Here is a 14,068-nt window from a genome sequence, read left to right as displayed (position 1 = left end):
ACAGGTGTAACAGGAAATGTGTCATAGGAAGAGACTACAGATGTTCGTCTACTATTTTCTGATTCTACTGTTCAGGAAACTAGGCCTTAATTCCCAGCCGTAGGGAAAAAATTCAGTTATATCTGGCTATGCTGACAGTGTTTCCATGACCATAGTTGAAACTACATGACTCCCACTTTGTATCAGTGGTCAGGTGATTTTCCATTCCCCCATTATCAGCAACACTGCCAGTCATGAGGAGCATACTGTTGAATACCCAGGATGAAGGGTTGTAAAATTATTAGTGTGCCAAAAAATACATGATGTTCCTCTGCATGTTTGGAATCCAAAGAGCTGACCAATTCCTAATTCAGCGTCCTTATAACTGCATCATGTTTCTTGTTCCTGGGAAATGTTTCCACTAGGACAAAGTTATTTCTTGTGTGAGTCCAATTCGGTGATGTTAAAATGTTTTCTCAACAAATTCTGAACAAAGGCTTTATCCACTACCCCACCTCCTAATCACAGATAGTACAGGAGAGCTCTCAGTAGAATTATTATTAAAAAAATGTACCTTTTGCTCTTGGTGTAATTTTTATTTAAAGTTCAATGATCAAACCTTTTTACTAAGCTCAACCTCTGAGAAATATCCTAATTTATTATAGTTATCAAGACTATAAGCAGCTTACACAGACATCTATATAGAATTTTAGAAAACTAGTTTGCCAAACTTGAGAAATATAAACTACACCTACTGTCATCTGAAATGTAGACCTCTATCAAAATAGAAGCTATTTTTATTTGGCTGGGATTTTGGTGCAATAGAGGTGTGCAATGATTGTTAGGCTGCACCTATTATTGCCATTTCAGTCTTGAATTCTCTAGACTGGTAGTACCAATCTCTTGTTTACTTTGATCTTGGATAAAGTTCTCAATGGGATGAAGTCATTACAAAAGGTTTCTATCACTTGAAACAGGCTTTATGGTGGAGATCCCAACAGTTTTTTGGTGTATGGCAAATATACCTCACTGCCTACAAATTGAAAAAAATCAATTGCTCTGTGTAGAACTACACCATTTAGTGAAACAAGTTCCTTGCCATCAAAAGAGCTTTTTAAATGGTTGCATCTTCTGAAGAGGGACTCAACACCTGACCCATTAGAACACCTAAATGGTCTACATCCACAATTGTCATGCATTTATGATGGTCACAGCATCCCATGGTCTCATGAACATCATTTGTGATCATCCCAGTTGGCTTCCAACAAGCAAAGTCAAGGGGGAAGCCTGCAGGGAAGATCACAGTCTCAACCATGATGATTCAATTAATGATTGCATCAAAAAAATCATTAAACCGGGTATGGTCACATGATGTTTTACTTAATGACTGCACCACTTAATGAATTTTCCCTATTGTCATAAGTCAAGAGCGAACTGTTGCCCACAGAATCCAACTTGGTGCATACCTGAATTGGATTCTGTGGTCCCTGAGGAGTGGAGTGTTATATCTTTCTTGGTAGATTTCTCTTTTTCTTGAATTTCTCTTATAGCCTAAACAGAGAATACTTCTGAGAGTGCAGATTCAGAGAATATAGGACAGTGAAATAGAATGAACTTTATAGAGGCTTTGTAGAACCAGAGACAGTCCAATTCATAAACTGTAGTGAGACCATAGAAGTAGCCATTACTCAGGGAATATAAATTTTGTTTTCTAATTCATGAGAACTATAAAGTTAATATCTTGGTCCTAATACCTAGCCCTAGCTTAGTCTTGGTATAAATTTAGATTCTGAAATAAATTTAGATTCTGAAATTTCCCACTTCAGTGTCAGACTACTCTGGATATCTGTCTGTTTAATCTCTTTGGTTTGGTGGCCAGATTTATTTTGTTTTCCTGGTTTCTCAACATCTGGCTCTGAAAATTGCTCCCTTCTAAGAATTAATTTTGCTTAACACATAGTTCCTGAACAGTATCTTGACAGCCTTTGGTGATAAAACAGAATGGCATTGTATTGTAATTGAAATGGATTATAAAGTGACTCTCCTTATCCATGAATCAACATTAATTCATCCAAAGAAAAACTTAAGTTGCAGTTACTTTTTTTAAGGCAAAGATATCTTTCAAAATCACTTTTATTTATCTGTGTGGGCAGCCCAGTTGAGATTTATTTAATACTATTGAAGTAAGATTTTAAATTGAAATCTTTCTAGTACCAGTATTAGAAGACATGATGATGGAATTTATTTCCAAATAAATATTAGGAATGCATCCATAATATCTATATAAGATAATAAGTATATACACTAGCCTTGACCAGATATTTTAAGGAATGAATGTTGCATTGTTGCATGCTGTGTTCTCCAAAAAACATACCATAATATCTCATAATCTATTTCTATAATTGAAAATGACAGATTGCCATAGGCTACAAATGCCATGGACTGTGGTTTTAATGTATAGCTCTGTGGGCTCAGCTGATTAATTAGTTGCTAGAATTCAAAGAATCACACAATTTGTCTCATATATCGTAAGGTTTTGAATATATTTTGAGAACATCACATCTTGTCACAAACTGTAACTTTTTGGTATGGCATGGAAAGTTGCAACTTAAGGAAGGAAGGAGAAAGGAAGGAAGGAAGGAAGGAAGGAAGGAAGGAAGGAAGGAAGGAAGGAAAGAAAGAAAGAAAGAAAGAAAGAAAGAAAGAAAGAAAGAAAGAAAGAAAGAAAGAAAGAAAGAAAGAAAGAAAGAAAGAAAGAAAGAACCTGAATCTGCCTAACGTATTTCTTTAGCAGTTTTAAGTGCTTTAAAAAGTATAGCTTTTAAAATCCTTTTTGTATACCCAGAAGTACTAGGAATTTTATCTTTAGAGTAGAGAGTATGTCCTATTAGTTCTGTTCATTAAATGAAATAATAAGTAAGAAGGTATATTTTCCTGTTTTCCCCTTATTGGATAAATATTGTGAGATAGAATATGAGGGTTAATTGTTAAGGCAAAAATCTTGATAAGATGTGACCTTCACCTAGTCTATAGTTCTTTATTATTTTCGTTATTTGTTATTATTCTACCTTTGGTTCAGGAATTCAATATGGCATACATAGTGGTCCTTCCTTCTATTTTTCTTCACATCATCTCTGTGATGCAGATGGGTGTGAGAGAGATGAATTTGGGTAGATATTTGACAGGAATCTGGATCTCCCCTGTATTAGTCTATAATCTGTTGTACATCTTTTTTTAAAGTTTTGTATTAATATATAATTCATAATTTATAAATATTTGAAGCTCGTAGCATATTTTGTCTATTAAGATACAATATTTTGTGGCAAGTGGCATACAAACCATTTGGCACACAACCTCATAAGTGTCTTTCACTGTTTGATTATTATATAACACATTTGAATGAATGAATAAAATAAAAGAGCTGTGCCTACGTATGAAGGCTTGAATGTATGTTAATTCAGGGCCCAAACATAGTATCAGGTATGCCAGTGTGCCCAGTAAAATTAAGGCTTCCGTGAGTACTCACTAGAATGGTGAGTATAGCTTAAATTGAATGAACAAATTAAAATGGGAAGGGAAATTTACAATATAGCATCTCTTTCTATTTATTTGTTTATTCATTCCCCAGATTTCTCGTAATAACTTTATACCAGATGTTCTTTAGTTTATAGTTGATAGTATATATATTGGACAGCAATTATGGCTCTTGAAAAAGTATGCTTGTTGTATCTGTCAAGTTTCATACAGCATCTGACTGCTTTACAATGCCATATGAAGATTTGATTACAATATGCTGTCAGGAGCCAACAGTGCATGCTATTTACTTGGCTCAGTGCCAGTTCTGACTACTTGATTCCTCAAAAAGTTGCTACCACCCAAAGGGGGCAAAACCAATGAGCCATAGGGCATGCTTTTTATTAAAGAGGAGTCAAAGAGCAAAAAGAAACCACATCAGCTGCTGTCAATACTAAGCTAGTGCCAGAAACCCCAAGGCTACTACTGTTGCAGAACAACTGCCAAGCACTATAAATCGGAGATTTACTGTGACGCAAAGTTTCCTTAAGAGCTTAATTTCTGAAGCTACTGTATTACTTTTCTTAAAGTGCTGTATTTTAGGTACAATCCACTTGAGGGAGTGAGGGTTAAGATATAAGTGTGAGTTTGATGAATGAAAGAACTACTTTCTGTGTGGTTCTTGGCAAGTTGCCACGTCTTTGGGGATCATAGAAATTATTGATGACACAGAACACTTGTATGCCCTTAGCCTGTACAGCTGACTCAACACAGAAAGAATTGCATTCAGAAGAAGAAAGTATTTGTGTGAGAGCAATGGAACTAGGAATTTTCTTTTGATGTGAATACCAGTTTATTAGAAATGTTGAGGAATTCTAGGTATGAAGCATTCAAACTGTTTCATGTGTAAATGCTTGTATAATATGAATTTATAATAGTAGTAGAAAACTGTTGAGTTTTGGTATTGAAATTCTTAAAAAATAGAAGTAATATAAGTAAATCATTTCTTTTATTACAATTTATGATAATTACAGCTTGTTTAACATGAAAACAATTTACTTGTTCATAAATCACAAATAGAATGTTTTCAAACTCCATGTCAATGTTTCAAATCAGTAATGTGCATTCCACTTTTATTTCAGGCAAATGGCATTAAAATCGGCCCTCAGCATGCTGCTACTAATGCAACACTTGCAGGCAATCAAGGAGGACAACAAGCTGGTGGAGGCTGCTGTTGAACCTATTTTTACTTCCTAGCTGCCTGATGAGACCTACTAACTTTCATCCTTCCCTCTCTCCACTCAGTTTCAACTATGACATGAAATTATTGTAAGATGGCATCATGTTGCAGAAGACTTTATTCTTCAAATCTTGTACAACTTTGAATAAATGGTTAACGTTCACTTAAAATACAGATTTTGGAGATTGTATTCATATCTATATTTCCATTTCATTTTGAAATCCATTGTTGTGATTATTTTTGTCAAATATTGTCTTGTGCCCTTGACTACGAACTGTATTAAACACTACAAAGTCATCTGAGTACTTTATTCGGTTTGTGTAGTTAGGTGGCCCAGCTACTGTGGTTACCTAATGTTTACTATTGTAGAACTGTCCTCAATTTTGTCCATTTCCAGCTCTGAAAAAAAAAAGAGATTCTTAATCCTATATTTATCATTTACTTTCTGTATATATAGTTTAACCACCTGCTTGGATGTATTTGCCAAGCTATAATTCTTTAATGCATTTGCATAAATTCAATAGAGCTTGGAAGTGCAAAGCATTATTAGAAATTGCTTAGATATTGAATTTTAAACTTTATTGATATGTTAGCATGTTTGTTGTCTTGTCATTCTAGAATCCTGACTCCCCAAAAATGCTTTATGTATATTATTAGAAGCTACATATATGTTACCTATTTTAATGCCAAATGTTTGCTATTTGCTCACAACTTCCATAACACCTCTTCAGAAATGGATTAGCTGTTTGCCTTAATTGTGTAGGTTAAACATATTATGAATGAAAACAGAGAAAACATTGAAACTCCAAGTGGTATATTATGAAGAGTTTGATCGTAAATTTATTTCCATCTTCACTTATAGGTAAATGTTTTTCATCAAGGACAGTTTTTCAGCATAGATGTACAATAACTGTGTAAAGTTGGTTTTCTTTTGGTTTGGGCTTTTTATTTTTATTTTTTGGTGGCAACGTGTAATCTTAATATGGTAAACATCTTGTCTATTGTGAAGGAGGTGTGACAATAAAATTGCCAGATTGCAAATACTTGATTGAAGACAAAATTGAAAATGCTTTAGTGCTGCACTCCCCATGGTGATTTTATTTTCATTTTCTCCATAGTTTTCATTTATTTTCCTCTGTGCACAATAAGTTCTTGGTAATCATATATTAAACAAGGGAAGATGGATAGGACTTTAAGTGAAAATTCTTGAATCAACAGTATTGCTAATTACTTTTTTAAAAATCACCCAACTAACATTTCCAATTTAGAGAGAAAATATGATATGGATATATTCAAAAGGAAGTGGAAATAATTTAATTTCTTAATTTTAACCTAATTTAATGTTAGAACTTCTTGATAGACATTCAGTCACTGAACAATATATGTAATTATTACATTTTTATCATATCACTTCTAAAACAAAGATATAGCAAATAGTATTTGTGTCCAAAAGTTGCACATTTTTGATAGTCACAAGTATAGGAATTAGGACAGTAACAGTGCTACTGGATGGGCCAGAGTCCAGGCTTTGTGAAGGTGAATGTTTGTGTATGTGTGTGTGTGCTAATTGGGTGAGTTTTTCTAAAAAGCTTTTCTACACAAGCCTTAATTTACCTCTTTTTCTTGGATTTTGATATTTCCTTTAACTAGTAATGGAAAGTGCAGCACCTTGGCACCAATTTTCAGTGATATGATCTGAGGGATTTTAGAAGCTGCAATAAAAATATTGAATTGGCTTTGTGCTGTCCACAGGATGCCCACCTATTCTAAGGTGCCCAGAAAAGCCTTTTAGCTTCATGACAATCATGAAACCGATTTCTTGGGGATATGATTACCTACTTTTATTCATTAGGGACTGCTTTGTTCTGCTTAACATTGGTCTATAAAGGGCTGAGTATGTCAATGATAGAAATATGTGACACATACACATTTAGTTCAACTGCAAATCCCCTTCATCTGCCATGCTGGGTTAGGGACAACGGGGAATTCACCAGTATATGTGGAATTGACCCAAGACCTAAAATCAGCATGCAAATAACAAGGATTTTATAGGTTGAATATGCATGCATGATTTCAGGCTACTGTTCATGATAAGAATACTAGTAAGTGATGTTTTTTCTCTGATGCTGTCTTCTGTCATGATCTCAATTGTACTATTCAGTGTACATTTTCTATAAATGTAATAACAAACTCATACTTTAAAAGATCTGAGTTTGTTGGCCATGAAAATTGAGGGTTTTTTATGTGTATGTGATGAATCAGCTGTTCCATACTGAAATACTTTTCTGTAACTGATGTTTTTCTTCCCTCTTAAGGTACAGTGTTCCCTTGCAAAAATTGAGCAGTTCTGAAGATGAATAATTTGAAATAGAGAATTTGTACCTTTTAAATCCTGTTCTTTTCATCAAACATTTTAAGCAACAGTATATGGATTTTTCCTGCTGCTTACGCTAATAGTTTCTGAGCCCTACTAGCAACATTGTCTTGTGATGTTTTCATTGGATATGGCATTTTAGTATTGTACACCACACCTAATATGCTCTCTCTCTCTCTCTCTCTCTCTCTCTCTCTCTCTCTCTAATATATATAGTACACATATATATTTGAAATAGAAATTTATGAATTTTCTATTATATGTGTGTATTACTTGTTTCTAATCACTGGGTTTGTATGGTACAAATTCCAAATGTAACAGATCTAACTGCTTAATGCAGTGTCTCACAAAAGTGAGAAATGATCAATACATGTTACTTATACCATAATGTTTGGAAGCTACTTAAAACATGAAGTATTGTTTATATGTTCAAAATTTATATTCTGCTTCATCTCTGTCAGTCTCATTCTGCCTTTGTTACAAGCAAACATTGTTTTTCCCTTTTTTCTCCCCTTCCTATCCCATTTCAAAAACAATACAGAATTATATTGGAAATGATGCTTTAGCAGCCATAGTGTTACAGGTGTTGACAATACCTTTGCATTAAAGAGAAACTTTGATAAGGCATTGGAAGTACCCTATCTGCTTACTGTTGGTCATTCATAGAATAAGGTATTTTAATATATACTTAGCAATTGCTACATTTTATGGAACTTTTCTAGAAAAGTTTAAATCTCTATAGAAATTGGTGCAGAGATCTGGATGATCACTAGGAAAACTGGATAAAATGTTGAAAAAAATTGTCTTCACAGTGCTTTTTTCCATTTATTGTAAATACTGTGGGAGTACCCTTTAAGGATGGTGCCTGACATATTTATATACCGTAGTAGAACATGCTTTTAAGTTTAAACTTTATCAGTTACTTGGGGGGTTTTTTGTATTTTTTTTTAAATGAGGCACTCCAAATAGTTCAAAAATTGCCAAATAAGAAAGCTAAATTACATTTATGGAAGTATGTTTTCATTTAGAATGGAAATTATTGATCTTTTACTCAGACAATACAGGTGGTCCTCGACTTACAACAGTTCACTTAGTTACTGTTTGAAGTTACAATAGCACTGAAAAAAGTGACTTATGACCATTTTTCACACATATGACTTGTAACATGATCATGTGATTTATATTTGGATGCTTGACAACTGACAGAATGGCTGTAGTGTCCCAAAGCCATGTGATCTCCTTTTGTGACCTGACAAGCAAAATCAATGGTGAAACCAGATTCACCTAACAACTTTGTTACTAATTTAACAACTGCAGTGATTCACTTAACAAATGTGGCAAGAAAAGTCAGAAAATGGGGCAAAACTCAATTTTCTCACTGAGCAACATAAATTTTGGACTCAATTGTGATTGTCAGTTGAGGACTACCTGTACGGCACGGATATCAAACTCACCACGTTATGTGACATGTTGTGACATATCACGACTCTTTGCATTGCCAGCAATGGGGTGGGCGCGGCTTCAGTGTAATGCATCTGACCTGTAGGCCAGCAGTTTGACAGCCCTGCTTTACGGTAAAGGTTTTTTTCTCACTAAGGTGTAGAATTTCCTTGCAGCCTTGTTAATGTAGTTTGTTTTATTGTGATATTGAAGTTTAGTTTGCAAATAAATCCATGATGGTACTGTACTATGCAAGCAGCTGATGAACTGTCTACAGTACAAGGTTTGCTATGCATGAAAGAAACCAAATTGTTGCTAATAAAAACTACTAAAATGCTTTAACAAAGCCAAGACCATGACAAAAATAGTATATATTGGATCTATCGCTTCTATTCTTGGGATGGATTTTATTATTTTTGGACCTCTTACAAACAACTGTTAAAATATTGTGGATAAAAAGGAACTGACTCTTGGCAAATGCAAGAAACACTATATTATCCTACTTAAACTATAGTGGGAGTGCCTGAGTCAGGTTTATTTTCTCCATGCTCTAGCAGCTGAGGTTTTTTTTTTTTTTTTAAATAAGATTGCCTTGCTGACACTTGTCCATAGAAAATAAAATAATTAGGTGGGGAAGTGGTTCCATTAAGCAATTATGTATTTCTAAAAACATTTCAGATAAAGAGGATTTTGAAAGATAAAATCTCATTTAGGTCAGGCTGAGAGGTTCCATTACATTTTAGTTTTTTTAATGTAATAATTGAAGATGGGCCTTAAGCAGATTTTTAAAGCCTTTAAACACTGGAAATAGATATTTTGTCCTAGCAGACAAAACATAAATTTCTTTCTGTAACTTTCACATTATACTTTCACATTATACATTCACATATATTCCTCAGTTGCATGACACAAATATAAATAAGAATTGTAAAAGTATTTCTTAATTATGGACTGGTTGGTTCTTTCTTCCATTAAACCACCTTGCTACTTTAATCTATGATTTTCTCAAGAAAATACACCAGGAGGCAATGAAACTGAAATATAATTAGGGTGTACTTTAAGTGTAGCAAATAAAGCAATATAAATTGTTTTAGGTGTCTGAGATCTATATTTTTCTTTCACAATTCAATATTCATAAGTACCCTAGACTGATAAAAATCAATACTTAAAAACGACAATTGAAATGCATTTTTCTGTTAGTTTTCTGAATCTGGCATTTGTCTCTTATTTGCACAAAGAAGGGAAGGCTTGCACTGAAGCTGTCATCAGATAAATTACAAACTTCATGGACTATCAGAATGAACAGAATTTTGAGACAGGAATATCTGGGATTCTTCTCCAATTGTTCAATTAATACTTAGCATTTTCATTATGTTATACTTCATATCAGGTTATAGCCTACAATAATTACTGATGTTATATTTCCATGAATGTAACAACATATTGGTATACTATTATTAGTATAGAAGAGGGGTGTCAAACTGCAGGGCCGTGGGCTGGATGCATCATAGCAAAACTCTGCCCATCCCATTGCCGGCAAAAAAGTCACGATAGGTTGGGACACATCACGTGACGTGAGTTTGACACCTCTGGTATAGAATAAGCACTCTGTTCCTTTTTTAAAAAAAAGGTGAGTGCATCAATGTTTAAGAGGGTAAAAGGCTTATGGTTTAAGAAATGGGTTTGTTGGGATACACCTATGCATCTTTCTCTGAAATTTGCTTCTGTTAAAACAGAAAATGGATTAAAGGAATAGGTTTTTGTTATCAATCTCAGATTTGATTTCTAATTTCAGATTCTGAGGAATTATTCTTTTTTAGAAGTAAGTGTTTTGTTGTGTTTTGAATGTTTGTTCTTTACAGCTTTTGAAATTTCAGATGGGCCTATCAGACTCAAAAGTTTGGCCTCCTGGACTTAGATTTTGGATCATGTTCACATATTCTGTAATGATTGCAGCACTGGTCTCTGGCCATAGGCCATGAGAAATGATACACCATTTTCAAGTCAGTGATCAGATACGAATTGGAACAGTAATGGTACATACTAATCTATTCCCATCCTTGCTGTATTGGTAATTTTATATTGCAAGGTGTTTTTTTCATTCAGAAAAAAGCACAAGTGTGTGAAATCAATAAATTATTGCATGAATCAAAGTTTTTTCAGTGGTGTAAAACAGGGGTACCCAACTCCAGGCAAACCAAGACCATTCCATGGCCAGTTAGGAACCAAGCCACATAGCTGGAGATGAGCAGTGGACAAGCAAAACTACACATGTGCTAGATCCAGGTTATGCGCTCCTCCGTTTCCCCCCCCCACAGGTCCAAGTGGAAAAATTTATAGTGTAAAAATTGTTATCCATTAAACCAATCCCTAGTGTCTAAAAGGTTGCGTAGCACTGGTGTAAAGTTACTATTCTTGCAATGCCTGCAGCATCTAGAACAGTGGTTCTCAACCTTTCTAATGCCGCGACCCCATAATACAGTTCCCCATGTTGTGATGACCCTCAACCACTTATACATCACCGGGTGCCAGGGGCATGGCCAAAGAAAAGGGAAAAAATGGCGGACAGTCTTGTTTGGCGACCCCCGTGAAATGGTCGTTTGACCCCAAATGGGGTCCCGACCCACAGGTTGAGAACCACTGATCTAGAACCTCTTTCAAACAAGTCCACCACTTCCTTTTGTGAATGTGCTATGTTCACATAACATGTAACTTGTGTTTAACTGAATCATGGTTTCTTCAGTATTCTGGATATGCATGGCACATTGAATTACATATTAATACATTCGGAATCCAGACAACTAAGCTTTAAATATAGTTGGTCAGTGTCCTATATTCTGTCATACAACCATCTAAATTGAGGGAAAACTGAGTTTTTTGTTGTTGCTAAATGACATCTGTCAGCTGTCAGTATCAGGGATGAGAGATTCTGAAAATTCTAGAAAATCACAGATTTTTCACAATTGAAGAAATATTGAATTGGCAATGTAAACCAGATAGTATTTATGTGGACAGCTGTATAAACCATAGTTTTTTTATACATAGTACATTAAACAAAAAGAATTGCACCATATTGTATGGTTTGTTGTGTAGTCTGTAAATGTTTTACTATGAAATGCTGCCAAATTAGATACAATATCCTATATCAAATTATTGTAGGTGTGGCAAAAATCAGAATGGCCATTTCCACTAGATGGAAACCGAGGGATAAAAAAAAAAGCTCTTTGCTGTGTCTGGCAGTCTTGGGAATGTTTGCAGTCTACATAGTGTAGCCCTACAAAAACATTTCCCCTTGTTCTGGGAATTTAGTCCATTTTATACATGAAACAAACCTCATTTAAACCAAGAAAACTCGAGTACTCGAGGATACTAATGGTGAACTACGGTCTTGTATTAGTGTAATAGTTTACTTTAGGGGAGCAGTGCTCCTCCAAAAATAAATTCAATTGAATTTGAAAGAGGGAAAAGAGCGGTGTAAACTAAAGCTCTGTACCGAGTTAATGCCACTTTGTTTTTTTGTTTTTGTAGATTATAATACTTCAAACACTTCCAGCTCAACTCCTTTCCTTCCTTGAAAAACGGAGCAGAAACGACCCTTTTCACCGTCGCTGGCCACCTGAAGGCAAGGCAGAACTCACTGTAAATTCCTTTTTCGCATAGCTTCAATAATTCTTTGGTTCCCGCTTACGAATGAAATAGGCTGCGGGAGAATGGCGCAAGCAAGCAAAATGGTTAACAGCCCGGCGAGCAGCTAACGCCGAGCTCTTTTGAGAGAGGCCTCGAGTTTCCTGTGGGAAACGCTGACGGCCAACATGAAGGGTTTTCTCACTTCCTGTGGGTGAACTATTTAGGGGACCGACGGCTGCTTTGCGGGGGCGACTCCCTGTCCTTGCCTGTGTTATTGATGGAGGAAGGGGGTCTCCATTTCCTGAACGGGCTTCTGATGAGGTTTTCTGTGTGGATCATCAAAGAGCTGGGAGAGGACCGAGGCTTTTGCACTTGCATTAGGTGGCGTACGCTTCCCCCGATTGGCGGAACAGCAGATCATAAACGCGGAGCATTTGCTGCTTCCTGCAGGGGATATCCAAGCGGAGGCGGAGAGGTCGGAAGCTGCTTGAGCGTGTTCTGGGGTGGGAAGCCCGCCGTCGGGGAGCTTGTGCCCGCTTGTTTTCGCGGTGGAGCTGCAGTTGCAAGGAAGGGACATCTCGCCGTTTCGCGTCTGAAAAAAATTAATGTGGAAATTCAGTAGTCCTAGAGGCGGCCCCGGAGCTCGGCTCATTGTTCTCCGCGAACATCAGTCGCCTCTCCACAGAGCCCTTCAAGCCGCGCCTGCCCTACCCTTTTAAATCCGCCCAGCTCCTCCTCGCGGATTCACGGGACCAGCCCAGAGCCACCTGGTGCTTTGAGAGTTTCCCTGCCCCCCCCCAATCTCTTTCCACGCCCACTTTTGAACTGACGCCCAATCCCCAGGGACTGGGGAATCTGTATGTGCCGAGCCGGACCTGACCGGCACAGTCAGTTGGAGGGGAGGGGGAGGGGCGTATCTCCTACCATTGGCTCAGGGTCATAACCAATGGCGCGTTGAGGGAAAAGTGCCGTCAGGGAAAAGGAAAACCCTGAGATTGTGACGTAAGAAACGGAGAGGAACAACTGGATCGGGGAAATGGAATTCCGGGAGAAGAAAGACTAGCGCTCAGCAATAGGTGTGTGTACAGAACGGAAACGGGGCGGGCAGACAGGGTGCCCTTCGGGCTGTGGAGGCTCGAGAGTTTCCAGAAAAGAAAAGACGCGCGGCGGCGATGCCAGGGGATGAGAGGAGATGCAGAGAGGAAGAGTCCAAACAGGTGGGAAGGTAGTTGTGGATGGGTCAAAGGAACCTTGGGCAGCAGAAGCCAGGAGGGGCCGTTTTGGCTGGGGGGGGGGGTGTAAGGGAGAAGACGAGGGGGGGGCATTTGCGAACCACCCGGAAATTTGAAGCGATGGGGGACGTTGAAATAACAGTAAGGAGATGGCGGTCTCCGTGCACCTGGAAGTGTTCTAAGTGTAGAACAGGCTTTGCAGGCTTAATGGGAGAAGGAAGGAACGACTTGTTCCCATTTCAGCCTGTTTTTTGCAGATTATAAAGTTCTTTCTTGTTTAAAGCAAAGACTCTTGTTATCTGTCATCGGGAAGTTTATGTTTCCAGAAACTCTTCCCAAAGAGAACCTGTTTTTCAAGAATGAGCCATTTTATTTCGCTAACTTCAGATAATTTTGTTTTGTTCCTCCTACCTCCTTGAATTAGTCATTGTGGTATAAATGAAATCTGAATCTTAATTTGAAAAGGTTATTTCAATTCCATATTTGTATTCAGTATGGGCAAGCAAACTCTACAAAACTTGTACTTAGGACTACTGGCAGTTGCACAACCATTTGCATTGTTCAAGATTTTGCAATGAGCTGGAGTGATTCACTGAGGATCTTTTCAACTTGGTAAAGCCTCCATTTTCAGGAAGTTTGTGTGTCACAACTCTAAGCTAGTTT

At 36.9% G+C, this 14,068-nt stretch overlaps 1 protein-coding gene and 1 long non-coding RNA gene across 2 annotated transcripts in view; one reads left to right on the top strand and one right to left on the bottom strand.

Moving 5' to 3' along the window:
• Nucleotides 1-5,780, top strand: part of RAB2A (RAB2A, member RAS oncogene family) — a 49,596-nt gene extending 43,816 nt beyond the window's left edge. The window contains exon 8 of the mRNA XM_039335824.1: nucleotides 4,635-5,780. Coding sequence (XP_039191758.1) covers nucleotides 4,635-4,730 — 96 coding nt within the window. The 3' untranslated portion in view covers nucleotides 4,731-5,780. The remainder of the gene's footprint in view (nucleotides 1-4,634) is intronic.
• Nucleotides 5,697-13,390, bottom strand: LOC120304838. The gene is made up of 2 exons (XR_005555857.1): nucleotides 12,885-13,390; nucleotides 5,697-12,765 (listed from the first exon to the last, which is right to left on the bottom strand). It is a non-coding gene; the product is annotated as an uncharacterized LOC120304838 (long non-coding RNA).
• Between the last annotated feature and the right edge of the window lie 678 nt (nucleotides 13,391-14,068).

This window comes from Crotalus tigris, unplaced genomic scaffold (genome assembly GCF_016545835.1).
Source record: "Crotalus tigris isolate CLP2741 ecotype Arizona unplaced genomic scaffold, ASM1654583v1 scf7180000017546.9332058, whole genome shotgun sequence".
Taxonomy (NCBI): domain Eukaryota; kingdom Metazoa; phylum Chordata; class Lepidosauria; order Squamata; family Viperidae; genus Crotalus; species Crotalus tigris.
This window is presented reverse-complemented; position numbering and strand designations above follow the sequence as displayed.